The sequence below is a fragment of the Hydra vulgaris genome, chromosome 11 (genome assembly GCF_038396675.1).
Source record: "Hydra vulgaris chromosome 11, alternate assembly HydraT2T_AEP".
In the NCBI taxonomy this organism is placed as follows: Eukaryota; Metazoa; Cnidaria; class Hydrozoa; order Anthoathecata; family Hydridae; genus Hydra; species Hydra vulgaris.
The window spans coordinates 47,757,202-47,774,398 of record NC_088930.1 but is presented as its reverse complement, the minus strand read 5'-3'; the positions used below and the strand labels follow the sequence as shown (position 1 = coordinate 47,774,398).

General features: G+C 24.3%; 1 protein-coding gene across 2 annotated transcripts in view; it reads right to left on the bottom strand.

Moving 5' to 3' along the window:
- The window catches only part of LOC101240442 (amphiphysin), a 49,343-nt gene extending 33,009 nt beyond the window's left edge, over window positions 1–16,334 (bottom strand). For both annotated transcript variants that reach the window (XM_065809030.1, XM_065809029.1), the window contains exons 1-3: window positions 16,189–16,334; window positions 14,843–14,923; window positions 12,228–12,282 (exon numbers count right to left, since the gene is read on the bottom strand). In XM_065809030.1, the coding sequence (XP_065665102.1) occupies window positions 12,228–12,282; window positions 14,843–14,923; window positions 16,189–16,296 (244 nt within the window). In that variant the 5' untranslated portion in view covers window positions 16,297–16,334. The remainder of the gene's footprint in view (window positions 1–12,227; window positions 12,283–14,842; window positions 14,924–16,188) is intronic.
- Window positions 16,335–17,197: the final 863 nt, after the last annotated feature.

The following is a 17,197-nucleotide window of genomic DNA, read 5'->3' as shown; positions in this document are numbered from 1 at the left end:
TTTTAGGCCGGCAATTAGGTTGGCATTGCTGAATATATATAAATTCGAAAAGCAATACAATTTTAAATAGTAATAAACATTTTTAACCTTTTATTTTGTAAAAATATTTTATAAAAACATTACATATAGTAAAAATATGTTTTTTAACTTTGATTAATTACATAAAAATATTGGTCAAAATGTATAAATACTTTTTATGAAACAAATGAAGAATTTTTTATAGTACATAGAATAGTTTATAATTCATTTTTTCTATTTCTTTAACACACAGTAATGACTCATATATTTGGAAAAATATTTTGTTTTATTTAACTGTTGTTTAATGTGTGTGTGTGTGTGTGTGTATATATATATATATATATATATATATATATATATATATATATATATATATATATATATATATATATATTTATATATATATATATATATATAAATTTATATATACACACACAAACTATTTCAAATCATGTTAATAAAATGTAAATAAACTAAAAAAAGTTTTTTTTTATAAATTCGTATTTAATTCTAAAGTACCGAAATCTAATCATAGCTTTTCAACAAAATGATGAATATCTATTTTATAAAAATATCTGCATACCAAATATTAAGAAAGTTTTAAAAATCTTAAACATTTTATTATAATTAGTTTCATTTCATTGTATAATTCTGTATGTTTAATGTGATCATGGCAATATTTAATGATAATTAAAATGTAAGTAATGTACAAGTAAGCTAATATAAACTAAAGTTTGAGATTGAAAAAATGAGAAAGGAAAATCTTTTCAAAAATATTTAAAATAACTGTTTTTTAACAATTTCATTAGTTTTTATTCAAAGTTAAGAAATAAAAATACTTTTAAAAATACTTTTATACTAAGAGTATAAAAATACTTTTAGTTTCAAAATTTTTCTTTATTTCTAAAAAATATTCGTACATTACTGATGATTGTGTACATTAATTTCTGCAACTGTTATTGTCATTTTCTTGCTTTTGACCATGCCTTCAGCAATTCTTGTACTGAATTAATAGTCTTGCCTGTTTTACGCATATATCCTTTGCAATCAAATGAGTGCCAAAAGTCACTTTTGAAGGTACTCTTGAACATAAATTTCAAAGTTGATGATGTCACAAAAGCTCTATTCTATTCTCCACAACTATAAATTGCTTGGAATAAGAGTATTTTTTTGCCATATTTATCCACAAGTTTGTATTTATACTTGTTGCTTACACTGCCACAAACATTGAAGTATAATATTTGTCACCGGAAGTTGACTAAAGTCACATACTTACTACTTTAACTAAAGTCACATACTTGACTAAAGTCACATTGAATGGCGGCATTTATGTATGTCTCACCGTCCATTAAAATGCAGCCATTCAATTTTGTCAAAACTTGGGTGTAAAGTCTTTGTGCTTGTGTTTTGGCAGTGGAATTTTGTTTGTCAGAATGATTTGGGTATTTAGCTGCCTGGAAAAATTGTAATTGAAGTATTTCTTCATTGTCTTTACCAAAAATTACTAGAAACATTTTTTTTAACTCTTTCTCTGTTAGACAAGCCTGGTTTTTTTTCAAAAGAATCTTATTTACCACTGATGTGTTGTTAAAAATTTTTTTTCCTTCTCATCATTTACCTCGTTTGATGGATAAAGTCTTCCTATATTCTTATAATTCTAGTAGCTTTAAAGACTCATTTGTAGTCTCATGATGTCATACGCATGTCATCCCATGATGGATTTTTTTTATGAATGTGAAAGATTTTTTTCCATTTGGCAAATTGCTTTGATGACATTTTAATAAAGTATAATTTGAATTTTTTTTTAAATGTTTTTTGACAACTACTATCATTGCTTGATTAAAATATTATTATTGTTTTTTTTGATCTCATGCTTTATGTTTAAAAATTTATGACTATGAATCTAAATTAATTTCAGATAATTAAATAAGACAAAATATTAACTTATTTTATATTTAATTTTAAATTACAATAGAGAAAGAACTTTCCTTCAAATAGAATGAAGAAATGCTTTTTTTGTTTTGTTTTAAGCATTAAAACTGTTTTTTATTTGGGAAATAGGAAACAAAAGAATGCCTTCATAAAACCATCATCTTTTATTAATGCCACATAATAAAATTCGATGTACTTTCGCTGAAGTAACATTTGCCACAAATTGGTCACAATAAATACTGCACTTTAAAAATAAATTAAAAAACTCTACACTGAGTTTTAAAATTACAACCAATATATACAATACAAAAAATATAGGGATATACCGCGTTTATCAAATAATCGTATACAATGTCTGCTAGGTCCTTAAATACCTAAGACAAACCATAAGTTTTTAAAAAACAACTTTTTTTCAAAAACAGAGCATACCATGTTTTGAAAATAAACGCCTTATATATGTGTGCATTTATATATATATATATATATATACATACATACATACATACATACATACATACATACATACATACATACATACATACATACATACATACATACATACATACATACATACATACATACATACATACATACATACATACATACATACATACATACATACATACATACATACATACATACATACATACATACATACATACATACATACATACATACATACATACATACATACCTACATACATACATACATACATAAATACATACATACATAAATACATACATACATACATACATACATACATACATACATACATACATACATACATACATACATACATACATACATACATACATACATACATACATACATACATACATACATACATATATATATATATATATATATATATATATATATATATATATATATATATATATATATATATATATATATATATATAACTAAAGTATCATGCTTTTGTTTATGCAAATGACTTTCATACGACAATAAATTTTTGTAACTTTTATGTTTTAGAATAACATAAAGCTGGAAAAACAATTCCATTATTTTATTATTTATACGTTGGCAACCATACACATGGTTGTCAAATCTGTCAGTTGAAAGGCCGGTTCTGCAACTTGATATATGACTATTTATGCGATGTTGATTGACCATTATACAATAAACATTTTAAATAATAAATTACATTCTTGATGTTACAAGTAATGTGACTTTTAATGTTCAAGATAGTACCATTGGATGTTTCAAAATTTTTTACCTCTTGCAGGTAAAATAGACAAATTTTGCAATGACTATCATTACATTTAAAAATTCCTATATTTTTATTGTTAGATGGTAAGGAATTAAATTTAGCAGAAGTAAATTGTCTCAGTAAATTTGCTTGTTGTTTGTAAGCTATTACAAGATTAATATTAGAAAAAATTTGTTGTATTCTTTCACTAGAGGATAGACTGAATAGAAGATTAGTTTTAGTTAGTATAGACTGGCAGTTTATATTACTGTAAAATGTAGTGACTAAAGGAAAGATTTCCTTAGCCTTCTTTTGTTGAGCTGGTCCTTGCAGTTTTGCATTATGAAATGCTTTTTCAATACAATTGTCCAGATAATTACATTCTTTCAACAATAATTTAAGATCCGCTAAACGCAGTTTTTCTGTGATATAATCAGATGTAAATACAATTATTCTTCTTGCAAGATTAAAAGAATGTTCTTTTTAATGTGGTAAGGATGATGATTATTAAAATAAAAATTTAAATAAACATGAGCTTTAGTTTCTTTATAAAATATATTCGTTTTGATATATTTGTTATTTTGAAGAATGACAAAAATGTCTAAAAAATTAATTACATTATAAATATTTTCTTTTTCAATTAATTCAATGTCATAGTCAATTGTAAAGGTAGTCAATTGTAAAGGTAGTGTAAAGGTAGTACATTATAAATATTTTCTTTTTCAATTAATTCAATGTCATAGTCAATTGTAAACTTGTTTAATTCAGCGAGTGACAATTTTAATTTTTCTATATCTAGATGTTTAGGCCATATGTTAAAACCATCATCAACATATCTAAAGAAGAACTGTTAAATACTTTGAACTTCGTCATTTAAAAAAAACCTAGGTAAAATTTTTGGAAAAAGTATAGTTTCTTCTAAAAATCCTATTGAAAGACATGCATAGTCTGGCACAAAGTCTGTGCCCATGGCTGTTCCTGTAATTTGGTGAAACAATTGTTTATTGAAGAGGAAATTATTGTTTTTTAAAATAAAGGATGCTGATTCTATAATGAAATTGGTAGTAATTCTTTCAGGTATTAGGTTTTTATGTTTTTCAACCCAGAATTTTAATGCTTCTAATTCAAGATTGTCAGGACTCGTGGTGAAAAGATATCACACTTAAGAATAATATCACACTTAAGAATAATACTATCTAAATCCACTTTTCTTGGAAATTTTCTTTAAAAATCCCAATTATCTTTTATATAAGTTTTTTGTTTCCATACAATAAGAGAATTAAGTGCAGAAATTGGCTTAAATGTGAGTCGATTCCTGCGATAATAGGTCAACCATTTAGATCGTTTGGTGGTTGCATTTCAATAAATAGGGAGTTAGATTTTTGGACTTTTTTGATTATTTCTTTACATTTGTGAATTTTGGGAATTACTTAAAAATTGCTTGATTTCCATTCAAACTTTGTAATGTAGTTTATCTCGTTTTGTGTTAGGCATTTATGTTTATTAATCATTTTAAAAAGATTTTTGAAAACTAGTCTATCAAAGTTTGAGTTTGTTTTTTCATACATAATTGAAGAAGATAGATGATCTTGATTGACAAGTTTATCGCTGTAATATGTAGGGTCCATCACAATTAAACTACTATCTATGTATGCTTTTTTAATTCAATATATTTTATTTCTTTCAGCTCTTTAAGAGCTTTTCTTTCTTGCGATGAAATATTATCAACTGATAGATGTTCAAATTGATCTATTTGTTTGATTTTCGAAATTATTTAATTGAGTTCCGGAAGAGTTGTTTTAACATTATAATTAGATTTCTTCTTTAAAATACTAATATCACTATTTTGGGTTTCATAAAATTTTCTTTTAACTTAAGTTTCCGAGTGAATTGTCTAATATCTGAATTAATATGTAAGAAATTACCTTTAGTTGTTGGGCAGAAATTAGGACCTTTTGTTAGAAGTAATATTTGGAAAGTGGTCAGGTTTTTGCTGGATAAGTTGATGACCTTTGGTTGTATTTTCTTCAGATTGTGCTTGTCCAGTTTTTTGAAGGTGCGCTATTTATTAATTGGTCGTAATTTATAATATTATTTGATAAAGAATTAAAGCTTGCAAAATTGTTTTTTTCCTTTTCTTTTTCTTTTTGATAGTTAAATCAAGAGTTTCTAGAATTGAGATATTGACAATCTTTATCGAAAGCTGATTTAGTAGAAAGAATTTTTTTCTACCAATTTTTATCAATTTGTTATTTATCTTCATTTTTGCACTCTTCGTATCGCAACAACAATCTATCTTGTAGAGCTTCATTGGTTGCATGACTATTGGGGATTTCTATATCAACATTTTTAAGTGATGTGAGAAAATTATCTTTGCATATCGTAAGTATTTTGCATTCTGATTTTAGGCGCTGTTTTTGTTTTTCTAAAACTTAAAAGCTATAAAAATTTATTGTCGTATGAAAGTCATTTGCATAAACAAAAGCATGATATTTTTAACTAACACTTCCTTTTTTAAAAAACATTAGACAATGATAACTAATAGCAACAATTCCTTAATTGATTAAAAACTATACTTTTGTATAACAAATAAAAAATTTATTTGCATAACAGCACTTAAACTAGCACTACTGGTGAAACATTCAAAGGTCTCTAGTGCTAAATAAATATAATTTGTAATATTTTGTTTTTTTTGAAGTTGTTATTTTGCTTGACATACATTTTTCATTATATATATATATATATATATATATATATTATATATATATATATATATATATATATATATATATGTATGTGTGTCTATATATATATATATATATATGTATGTGTGTCTATATATATATATATATATATATATATATATATATATATATATATATATATATATATATATATATATATATATATATGTATGTGTGTCTATATATATATATATATATATATATATATATATATATATATAGATATATTTATATATATATATATATATATATATATATATATATATATATATATATATATATATATATATATATATAATTGATTTTTTGACAAGATTAAGTAAAAATAACTACATTATTTTTACTACTAAAAGTTTCATGCGTTTAGCAATCATCAGGTAAAAAATACATTGTTTTTTTCGTTAAAAAATATACTCAATAAACATCGAAGCGTTCAAAAACAATATATATATATATATGTATATATATATATATGTATATATATATATATATATATATATATATATATATATATATATATATATATATATATATATATATATATATATATATATATATATATAGCTAATTCTTGAATAACTCAAACCTCCAAGGGACCAAGGAAATTGGTTCGACTTAACGAATGCTCAACTATAGCGAATTCCCGATAAGTTGAACTGGCTGAAATGAGATATTAGTTCCACTTAAGCATGGCCGATACCACCAATGTGGTCAGAGGGGCACATTCCCACTTTTTTTCGAAAGGAGTTTTTTTTTTTTTAAATTAAGAAATTTCTTGATATGGAGGACATTTTTTGAGAAAAAAACAATAGTCTCCCACCCTCACCCACCATTTCAAAACTCATGTTGTTGGCCCTGTTAAGGCAATTCTTCTTTATTCAATGCTAAAGCATAAACATAAATATACACCATTATACTAATAAAAGTGTGAAAAATGTTTTCAGTGAAAGAAGTTACATATTGTATTCATGCTGCACACTCAAAAGATAACATTCAAAAAGGTTTAACAACATTGTGTTGTTAAAATTTTATTACCAAATAAGTCATTGTGACTTATTATTTGGTAATAAAATTTTGTTAAGAAATTCATTAAAACTAAAAAGTAGTTGCTTTTTAACAATATTTTATTATGATTTAGTGAGGGTTACTGTGTACTGAGTTTTACTTAGAAAATTTGTATTAATGTAAAAATATGTTCAAAGCAATCTATTGAATATATGCACGAAGGATTGTTTTAATGGAATTTGAAGTTGTTTAATTTGTTTAATTTTTCATATTGACTAATGTCATTTTAAATGCTTTTTATTAATAAGGTAAAATTGTATACCTTTTTTAAAAAGCTTGAGTGCACTGGCATGGATATCAAGATGGCATCACTTTTATATATTTATCAACAAAAAAAAAGCCAGTTCTATAGTAACAACTTTTTGGAATTTCTACAGGTAATGTTGTTTTAGAAATAATGTTCATCAATGATTCATTTCCTTGAAAACTGAAAAACGTTTAAAATGCATCCAGTAATTTTTGAACATTTCTAGGAAACCTGTTACAATTTAATCCAGTTAGCTGATAATGGCAAGATCAACTTTGAGAACTATTATTATTCTTATTACAGAAATCTTTAGACAGTGCATTTAGAATAAGTTAGTTAGGCAAAAGCATTGCAAACCAGAAGGGTTTTTTTGAGTCAAGCCTTTTACATTGCCAGTTTCTTTCATCACTTTGTTTTCTTGCTCCAATACGTGATCAGAACCAATGCTTGTGAATGGTATTTCACTTTTACTGATTGCAAAGTTTTCTTTTAGATAATTCCAAGATTGTAAAAACATTCTTATTGATTTTAACTATGAATTTTAAATATTCTTTCTAAACTATTTAATATATCATTCGTAAATGGAACTTTTCCGAATGTTCTAAAATTATCTTGTGTTGTTCCAATATTTAAAAACGGCTCTAAACTTTTATGTACTAACTACAGACCTATTTCTTTTTTATCTGACATTAGTAAACTTCTTGAAAAACTTATGTATTCTAGAGTGTACTCTTTTCTTAACTCTTTTAACTGTTTAAATGAATTTCAATTTGGTTTTCGTTTAAAACATTTTACCTGCCATACATTGATAAGTATATATGAAAAAATCAGGAAAGCTCTCGACACTGGTTATTTTGTTTGTGGTGTTTTTATAGATTTACAAAAAGCTTTTGATACCACTGATCATAACATTTTGATTTCTAAATTAGAACACTATGGTATTCGTGGTGTTGCAAGTGACTGGTTTCGCTCCTATCTTACAGATCGGAAACAATTTGTAAGTATTAATGGTTATAATTTTACTAATAAATCTGTTGAGTGCAGTGTTCTTCAAGGTTCTGTTCTTGGTCCTCTTATGTTTTTAATTTATGTTAATGACATAAACAACTCTATTCCCTTCTCGTCAATTCATCTTGTTGCTGATGACACAAACCTATTGCATATCAACAAATTGTATAATTCTCTATGTAAAAACAAAAATTCGGATCTAAAGAGTATTGTTTACTGGTTAAATGCTAACCTAATATGTCTTAACGCAAAAAAAACTGAACTAATCTTTTTTTCATCTTCTAGAAAAAAACACAATCAAAACAACAATTCTAAAATTCAAAATAAAATTAATAATAAACAGTTATATCCTACAAAAGTTATTAAATATCTCGGAGTTTTGATAACTGCAATCTCTCGTGGAACTTTCATATTGATGAGCTACGCAAGAAACTAACTCGAGCTAACAGCGCACTTTCAATAATTCGTCATTATGTCGATAAATTCACACTAAAGAATATTTACTGTGCATTATTTTTATCGCATCTTAGTTATTGTTGTCAAATTTGGGGTCAAAATGGCAACTATCACATCAAAAAATTGATGTCCTCTCAACGTCAACCCATAAGAATTATAAACTTCCAACCTTTAAAGTCAGAAACATCAGAATCTTTCAAAAAACTAAAAATTCCTACCTTTCCAGCGCTTGTAAAATTTGCTAACCTGCTTTTTGTTTTTGATTCTCTTAATAAAAATTTACCCTCTTCTATAACAGACTTTTTTACAGAAAGTAGAATAATACATACATACTCTACTAGAAACATATATAATGGAAAACTTAGTGTATACACTAAGTTTTAAATGATGGTACATGTACCATCATTTAAAACTTAGAAGTATGGTAAACATTCTGTTGTTTATCAGTACATTTGTGAATGGAACAAGAGTCTTGTATGCATAGTGAATGAGTTCAAAAAACTACAACTCCAAACACCTATATCAACTTTTCTTAATTTAAAACAAAATCAATTTAAAAAAAATTCTGAGTAAGTAACAGTTTTATTCTAACTTATTGTCATGATTTACACTTAATATTTAAAATATACTCTTATTTTTTTAATTATGATTACTACAACTATTATCATTAACTTCTTGTTTATTTATTTTTTATTATTATCATCAAAATATGATTTTTAAATGTTTACTTTGTTTATGTTCTTTGTGTGTATGCTTATTATTAATCATATTATATATAAAAACTGACGTCACTCCCTTGATCAGAATTCTGCTTGAGTGACACCATCCTTATCAATCATTTAGTTATTATTATTAAATACTTATAATTACTCATTATTATAATACTTTATCATTATTATATTATTATTATCATTTATATATATATATATATATATATATATATATATATATATATATATATATATATATATATATATATATATATATATATATATATATATGTATATATATATATATAATATATATATATATATATATATATATATATATATATATATATATATATATATATATATATATATATATATATATATATATATATATATATATATATATATATATATATATATATATATATATATATATTAGAGTGGAGTGAATTTTAGTTTCTTTTACAATTCGTTTAGCCTGGGTGTGCAAAAGTTGTCTATTCATTTCAGAAATACTCTGGAAAAATATAAATGCTCTAGGAAATTATCTTGAGGTTCCTGAAGACCTTTAAAATTTTAATGGGTCCCTAATATTATGTAAAAAAAAGTTTTTCAAAAGTATGTCATGTTGGGTCTCAAAAGAAGCAAAATTTCATAAAAATTTCAAAAATAACAATTATTTAAAAAAAAAATTGTTATTTTATAGTTTATTGCAGAAAAAATGATCTTTTAAACTAAAAATGAAAAAATTTTATTTCTTTTAATTATAATTTCAAAAAAATCTTAAATAATAATTTTTTTATAAAATAATTGTTATTTTTGAAATTTTTATAAAATTTAGCTTCTTTTGAGACCCAACATGACATACTTTTGAAAAACTTTTTTTTACATAATATTAGGGACCCATTAAAATTTTAAAGGTCTTCAGGAACCTCAAGATAATTTCCTAGAGCATTGATATTTTTCCAGAGTATTTCTGAAATGAATAGACAACTTTTGCACACCCAGGCTAAACGAATTGTAAAAAAAACTAAAATTCACTCCACCCTAATATATATATATATATATTTACATTTTTTTTTTATTAAGCAATTATTTTTACTTACTACAATCAATAGAGTTATGAATTTTTATTATTATTATTATTATTATTATTATTATTATTATTATTATTATTATTATTATTATTATTATACTTATTATTATAATAATATTATTGTATAATTTAAAAAAGGAAAATAAATATCTTGTTGTTGTTGTTATTTTGTTGTTGTAAATCATGGACTTAAGTTCAATCAATGTTGTCAAATACAATGGAGTAAAGCGAGCATAAGTTTTTTTTTTTTCTTTTATCATTTTCGCTTCCAACAAGGCTGCAAGCAACCACTATTAGAGTTGGAAGTTACTGGAAGAGAAAAGATGAGGATTGTAGAGCAAGATAACAATTGACAGATGACTTAAAAGATTGCAAATTATATGAATCAGGAAAGCAAGATGAAGGAAGTGAATTCAAAAGAACTGATGTTCAAGGAAAAAAACTAGAGAAATAGGAGTTTTTGGAATGTCGAATGCAAAGAAATATTTTACAATATTGTCAAGTGAAGCAGGATATAATGAACAGTTTATTTTGCGAGATGAGCGAACAAAGAGTAGCAAAGCTTCACACATGATCATGTAGTTACGCAAGAATAGTGGTTTTTGTGAATTCATTAAATTTTTATCACACTTTTATTGAATTCATCAAAAATAGTAAAAACTCTGCAATCTTTGATATCTAAAACACAATTTTCAGTAATTACTTTCAAATTGTCATGATATTATCAGTTATAGCAGTAACAAGATTATCTTTTCAGATCTGAAATTCATTTATGATTTGTGGATGTTGTTGTAATGAGATTTCTAAATAAAGCTTGTAAAAAAAAAGATAAATATTTACATGGGCTTCTATGCATTGCCTCGTTGCTTTCCATCAACAATTTGACGTAATGTTGTATGTCGGTATATACCTGCCTCTGTAAGGACTGTGTCATTTCCACTATCTGCTATAAATTCTCCCATTACTTTTAAAAAGGCAAATACAATATGGAGTTCACCAAGTCTAAATGATGTAATTAATAATGATTAATTGCAAATCTAACTAATGTTGTGCCATAATTATTGATAACGATTCTCAAAATAAAAATAAAATAAAATGTCTAAATTAACAAAATAGAAAAGTTGCAAGATGACTATACTGACTTCTTTTTTAGTATCAATTCTGAAAAACAATTCATCTTGAAAATTCATTCTGTGATTTACTTTGTTTGCAGTAACTAACATCTTCCATATCAGTTTTTTATTTTTTGCATTATTTATATAATTCCAAAACATCAAGATGATGATGCTTAATAACTTTGTTTCATTAAAAAACAAAAAAAATCATTTGCTTTTTGAGAAAAGTAGCATAAAATATTATTTGTAATGAAAAAATATGTCAATGAAACAACTTAAATTCCCATAGAACGAACTCATTTTGTTGTATATAATAGATAATTGATTTTAATAGAAAAAATTTTTTAGTCTTTATACGAGTCTTGTTTTATACATTCTTAAAAGTGGTATATCTTGGAAACTGTTTTAGCATATGAATTTAAACTTTCAGGAAACTAAAAAAAACTGCATTTCCCCCCGAAGTGAATTTTTGTTAATGATTTATTAATTTCTTAGACTTAACATGATTCATTAAATTTAAATACTTTAAAAATGTCTGATTTATGATAAAACAGCATGACATACAATAATTGACATTATTTGTATATAAAAAATATTAATTTTGAATTTAATATTGACAAACCTGTTATACAGCGTAAGTAATTTCTCAACTCTGCATTTAATGACGTCACAGCAGCCTATAAAAGAATAAAACAGCATTTAAATTATCATGAAGACCATGTTTTTCATAAAATTTTGTAAATAAACATAAAATTTTTTTTTCAGCTTTTTGTTTTGTTTATACTTTTCTTTTTTAAATTTTTAAGCTCATTTGCTCTTTATTGCAAGATATTCTTTTTATTCAATTTTATTATCCTTTCTCATTTAAACCTTAATCTCATAAATTATATACAAAATTATATTTTCTATAATATTTTTACACTTTGATTAATTCTACTTTTCTTACTAATTAAATTATAAGGGTATAAATGAGGTAGTATTCTAGCGGTAGAGTGCTCACTTCATAAGCAAGAAGTTCCGAGTACGATCCCTACCATATACCTGGCAGTACCACAACAGTAACGGCCTTTTCAGCCTTAAGGAGGTGAATAAAATAAAATATAAAAAAAATTAGAAAAAATTAGCTGTGTTTTTTTTGTAAATTAATATTTGATTATTGATTATTTTTTCATGTTGTTATTTTTTACAATTTTCTATTTAACTTATTTGCACTTAAATTTAATTTGCAACTATAAAAATCAATGTACTGAAAATAATTCAATATTGATAGATACTTACACTACACACATTATACTCACAGATACTTACACTATTACACACATTATATTTACAAATACTTACACTATTACATACATTATACTTACAGATACTTACACTATTATACACATTATATTTACAGATACTTACACTATTACACACATTATATTTACAAATACTTACACTATTACATACATTATACTTACAGATACTTACACTATTACACACATTATATTTACAAATACTTACACTATTACACACATTACATTCACAGATACTTACACTATTACACACATTATATTTACAAATACTTACACTATTACACACATTACATTCACAGATACTTACACTATTACACACATTATATTTACAAATACTTACACTATTACACACATTATACTTACAGATACTTACACTATTACATACATTATACTTACAGATACTTACACTATTACATACATTATATTTACAAATACTTACACTATTACACACATTATACTTACAGATACTTACACTATTACACACATTATATTAACAGATAAATAGGTATACACCATATATATACTTTCAACAACAACAAAAAAAAATTTCAATGATGGCAGACACAAATATCATGTGACCTTCAAGAATTTTATTTTAAGAAAAGTCAGAAAATCTGACTTTCAAACTTTGCAAAATTAAAAAAAATGCTAACCAAGAGATAAAATTATCAAAAATAAATTTTGCAAAGAAAATAGATACAAATAAAGTCCTTAAACAACAAAAAATTTTCATGAAATTATCAACAATTTAGAAAAAACAATTTTTTTAGCATTTGATATATAAAATCATAAAATCAAATAAAATAATAATAAAAATTAATATAATATACAATTAATATAATAAAAAAAAACAAAATAAGGAGTCAACAATATTTTAGAGTGTTGTGAAAAATGTCAAAACAATTCTTGTAAATAAACTTATTGCATTTTTCAAAAAAATTTGAACTTTTTGAGTTTCCCTGAATGATATTTAGGTAACCACATTCCCTGAATGATATTTAGGTAACCACACAAATATATCTTAGTCACTTAGGTTAATACCTACAGCAAAATGTTTTCCAGTTATTTTGATATAAATTAAAATTTTCCAATTGCTTTCTCCCTCTTATCAGTCAATTACCCCTTATCAGACATTTATTGATATAACACCACATGGTGTTATATCAATAAATTTTGTTTCAGTGCAAAAACTTGTTTCAGTGCAAAAGAATTAAAGTACAATGTAAAAACTAAAAACATTTCAAAAAAGCAGACTTTTTTTAAAACAATCTTTTTAACATCAATAAATTTTTATTTATCTATTGGAAGGTATTTTACAGCCATTAATACTAAAAACAAACTGATTCTATATCTGAACATTAAGTCACTATTATCTGTGGTGGAAATGAAACTTTAGTTGTAGAAGATTTTCTTCTAAAATTAAAGTTGTAAAAATATATCTTAGCCAATCTAATACATCTTAAGTAGAACTAATACATTTAAATTAACAAAACCTATTTAGTGCTTCTTAAGTAGAACTGATACATTTACATTAACAAAATCTATCTACAGTTTCTTAAGTAGAACTAATACATTTACATTAACAAAACCTACCTAGTGCTTCTTAAGTAGAACTAATACATTTACATTAACAAAACCTACATAGTGCTTCTTAAGTAGAACTAATACATTTACATTAACAAAATCTATTTAGTGCTTCTTAAGTAGAACTAATACATTTACATTAACAAAATAACATGCTAATTTGTGTATACAAATAACATGATACTTTGCGTATACCAAAATAAACAACTAAAGATGGCCTCATTCCTTTGAATAACAATTTATTCCAAAAATCAAAAAAAGCTCAAAAACTATATATTTAAGAGAAAAGTTACCAACAGAATTATATTCCAGTGGTCAACCTCTCCATTCTAAATTTATTGTCAGTCATACGAACCTGCTGCTTATTGAAATTGGCAACAAACTCATCGAAGACTTCATCTTTAGTTTCATCCCCTTTGCCAACTTTTTGCTTTAACTTAAAAAAAAAAAGGCTAAAATCAAAATGAAATAACAATAATTAATAATTATTTAAAAAAAATTATTATAAAACTAACAAAATATGCCATTAAACTTATTTAGTTGCATTGATACAAGTGTTTTTTTAAATTATATAACTTTTCAAAATTCTGACAATTTTTACTTTATAATTAGTAAATGACCAGAGCCCCAGTTCCATTCCAGCTAAATATGTGACTTTTTACAAATTGGCTCTAGCAAAAGTATAAGATTTAGCAGGATTTGATAGCTGGGACTAGGAAAAAGTTTGTAACACATAATATATTATATATTTATGCATATGTTTATTATTTATTAAATACTGGCACATAATATCAACATATTTGGGTATAAACATATGTTTGCTATTTATTTATAATCTAGCATACAACATCCTTAAATATTTATACAAACTTTAGTAAGGGAGAGTTGCCAAAATTGAAACACCTAAAGATTAAACATTTTTTAACTAAAAATAATTTAACTATAAAAACATTTATGATTTAATTAATACAAGCAGACAGCTCTTCTATACAACTACCCATGGTTTGCCTTCACTGTTGTATTGTATTGGAAATATAGTTTTGTGAAGCCATTTTTTTCTAATCAAGGCAACCAGGCAAGGAAAATTATGGCCATAAGATTCAAGAGCCTTAATTTAATCAAAATTTTAAATTTTGATGTTTTTCTCCCTACATTACTTACATTATTATTTAATTTAAAGAATCTCTTAATATTAATCTTCAAACTAAAGTTTACAGTTAATTATTTTAAAAAGCTTTTCTAATAACTGATATATAACTGATTAATAACAAAACCATAAATGAGATAAAAACATTTTAACATAATATCTAAAAATGTTTTTAATGGCTTCATTTAGCCTAACAGCAATGTGTTATAAAAATCTAACCTTTAAAATCTGAAAAATACATATACTTTATAAAAGAACTGTGTTAATAATTTTCATTAGACTAATTAAATTAAATTTAAAAATTAAAAATACATAAAAACAAAAGTTATTTTAATTTAAAATTTCTAAAAATCATCATAAGACTTTTTAATGCAAACTCACATATATTAAAAAAAAAATCCTGGGGCATAATTAAAAAAATTCAATATTAAAAAAAAAAGCTAAATTAAATTTGCAAGATATATAAAGACTATAAAAGAGTTCAAAGTTCCTTTATTTTTAAAAGTAACTACGCTGATATTTTTTGAGTTTTAAAAATGTTTTAATTACCTTACCTTCGTCTGTGCTCTTTTTGCTGTTTTAGTAGTATATGTTGCAGTACGAGCAAGTATACCCTTTTCCCCAAGTATACCTTTTTCACCACTTTTTTCTTTGTCAGTCATTTGTATAATTTTTTAACCTAAAATAATACATCAAACTTTTTTCATTGTTAATTAAATTTGAGATTTTTTTATATTGTATTTCTTTTCATAAACAATTATAAATTGTAACAATATATTTTACTATGAATGGAATTTCTTTAATTTTAAACAAACTTAAAAAAATAAAAATTACAAACCAAAAAAGTTGAGAACAATATTTTTATTCAATATTTTACTTTTTATTTACTGATAATCTTTAGGTTGGGGACAATATTTAACATATATATTTACTGCTCTACACTCAAAATATGATATTCTGAAAGCAAAACTTCCTTAAACTGTTTTTCAAGATATTTAATGTCTTTTTTACTTTTTAAAAACAGTTTGTTACAATGGATGTTTAAACGTAGCCATGATATTCAAGTAACTGCGATATGTTTTAAAACAATTTTATAAACTCGGGATTACAGGTGCATTTGCAAAGTATATTTCATATATTTAAGTAGACAATTAATTCAACAGTGCAAACTGTGTGTAAAAGATAACACTAACTAAATTTTATAAAAAACACGAACAAAAAAAAAAAAACAGCTTTATAAATTTAATTTGCTTATGACTCTAATTATACTTGTTTATAAAGTAGACAGCAAACTAGTTGACCTTAAAAAAGATAGATGTTTATTGTTTTAAATAAAGTATAAAGTAACATTTTCCAAAGCTGATAACTGATGACAACAAATTAATAGTTTGAAAAACGAATCAAACTAGTTAAAATGAAGCTGGCGTAATTTAATTATCTTAAGTAAAAAAATAAGCACAGTCCAGTCAATATAATTTAATGACAGTCATTACCCGATAGATAAACACAAAATGACTTGAGTTTTTTTTTTTTTTTTAAGTTCACTTGCAGTTTAATATCGTA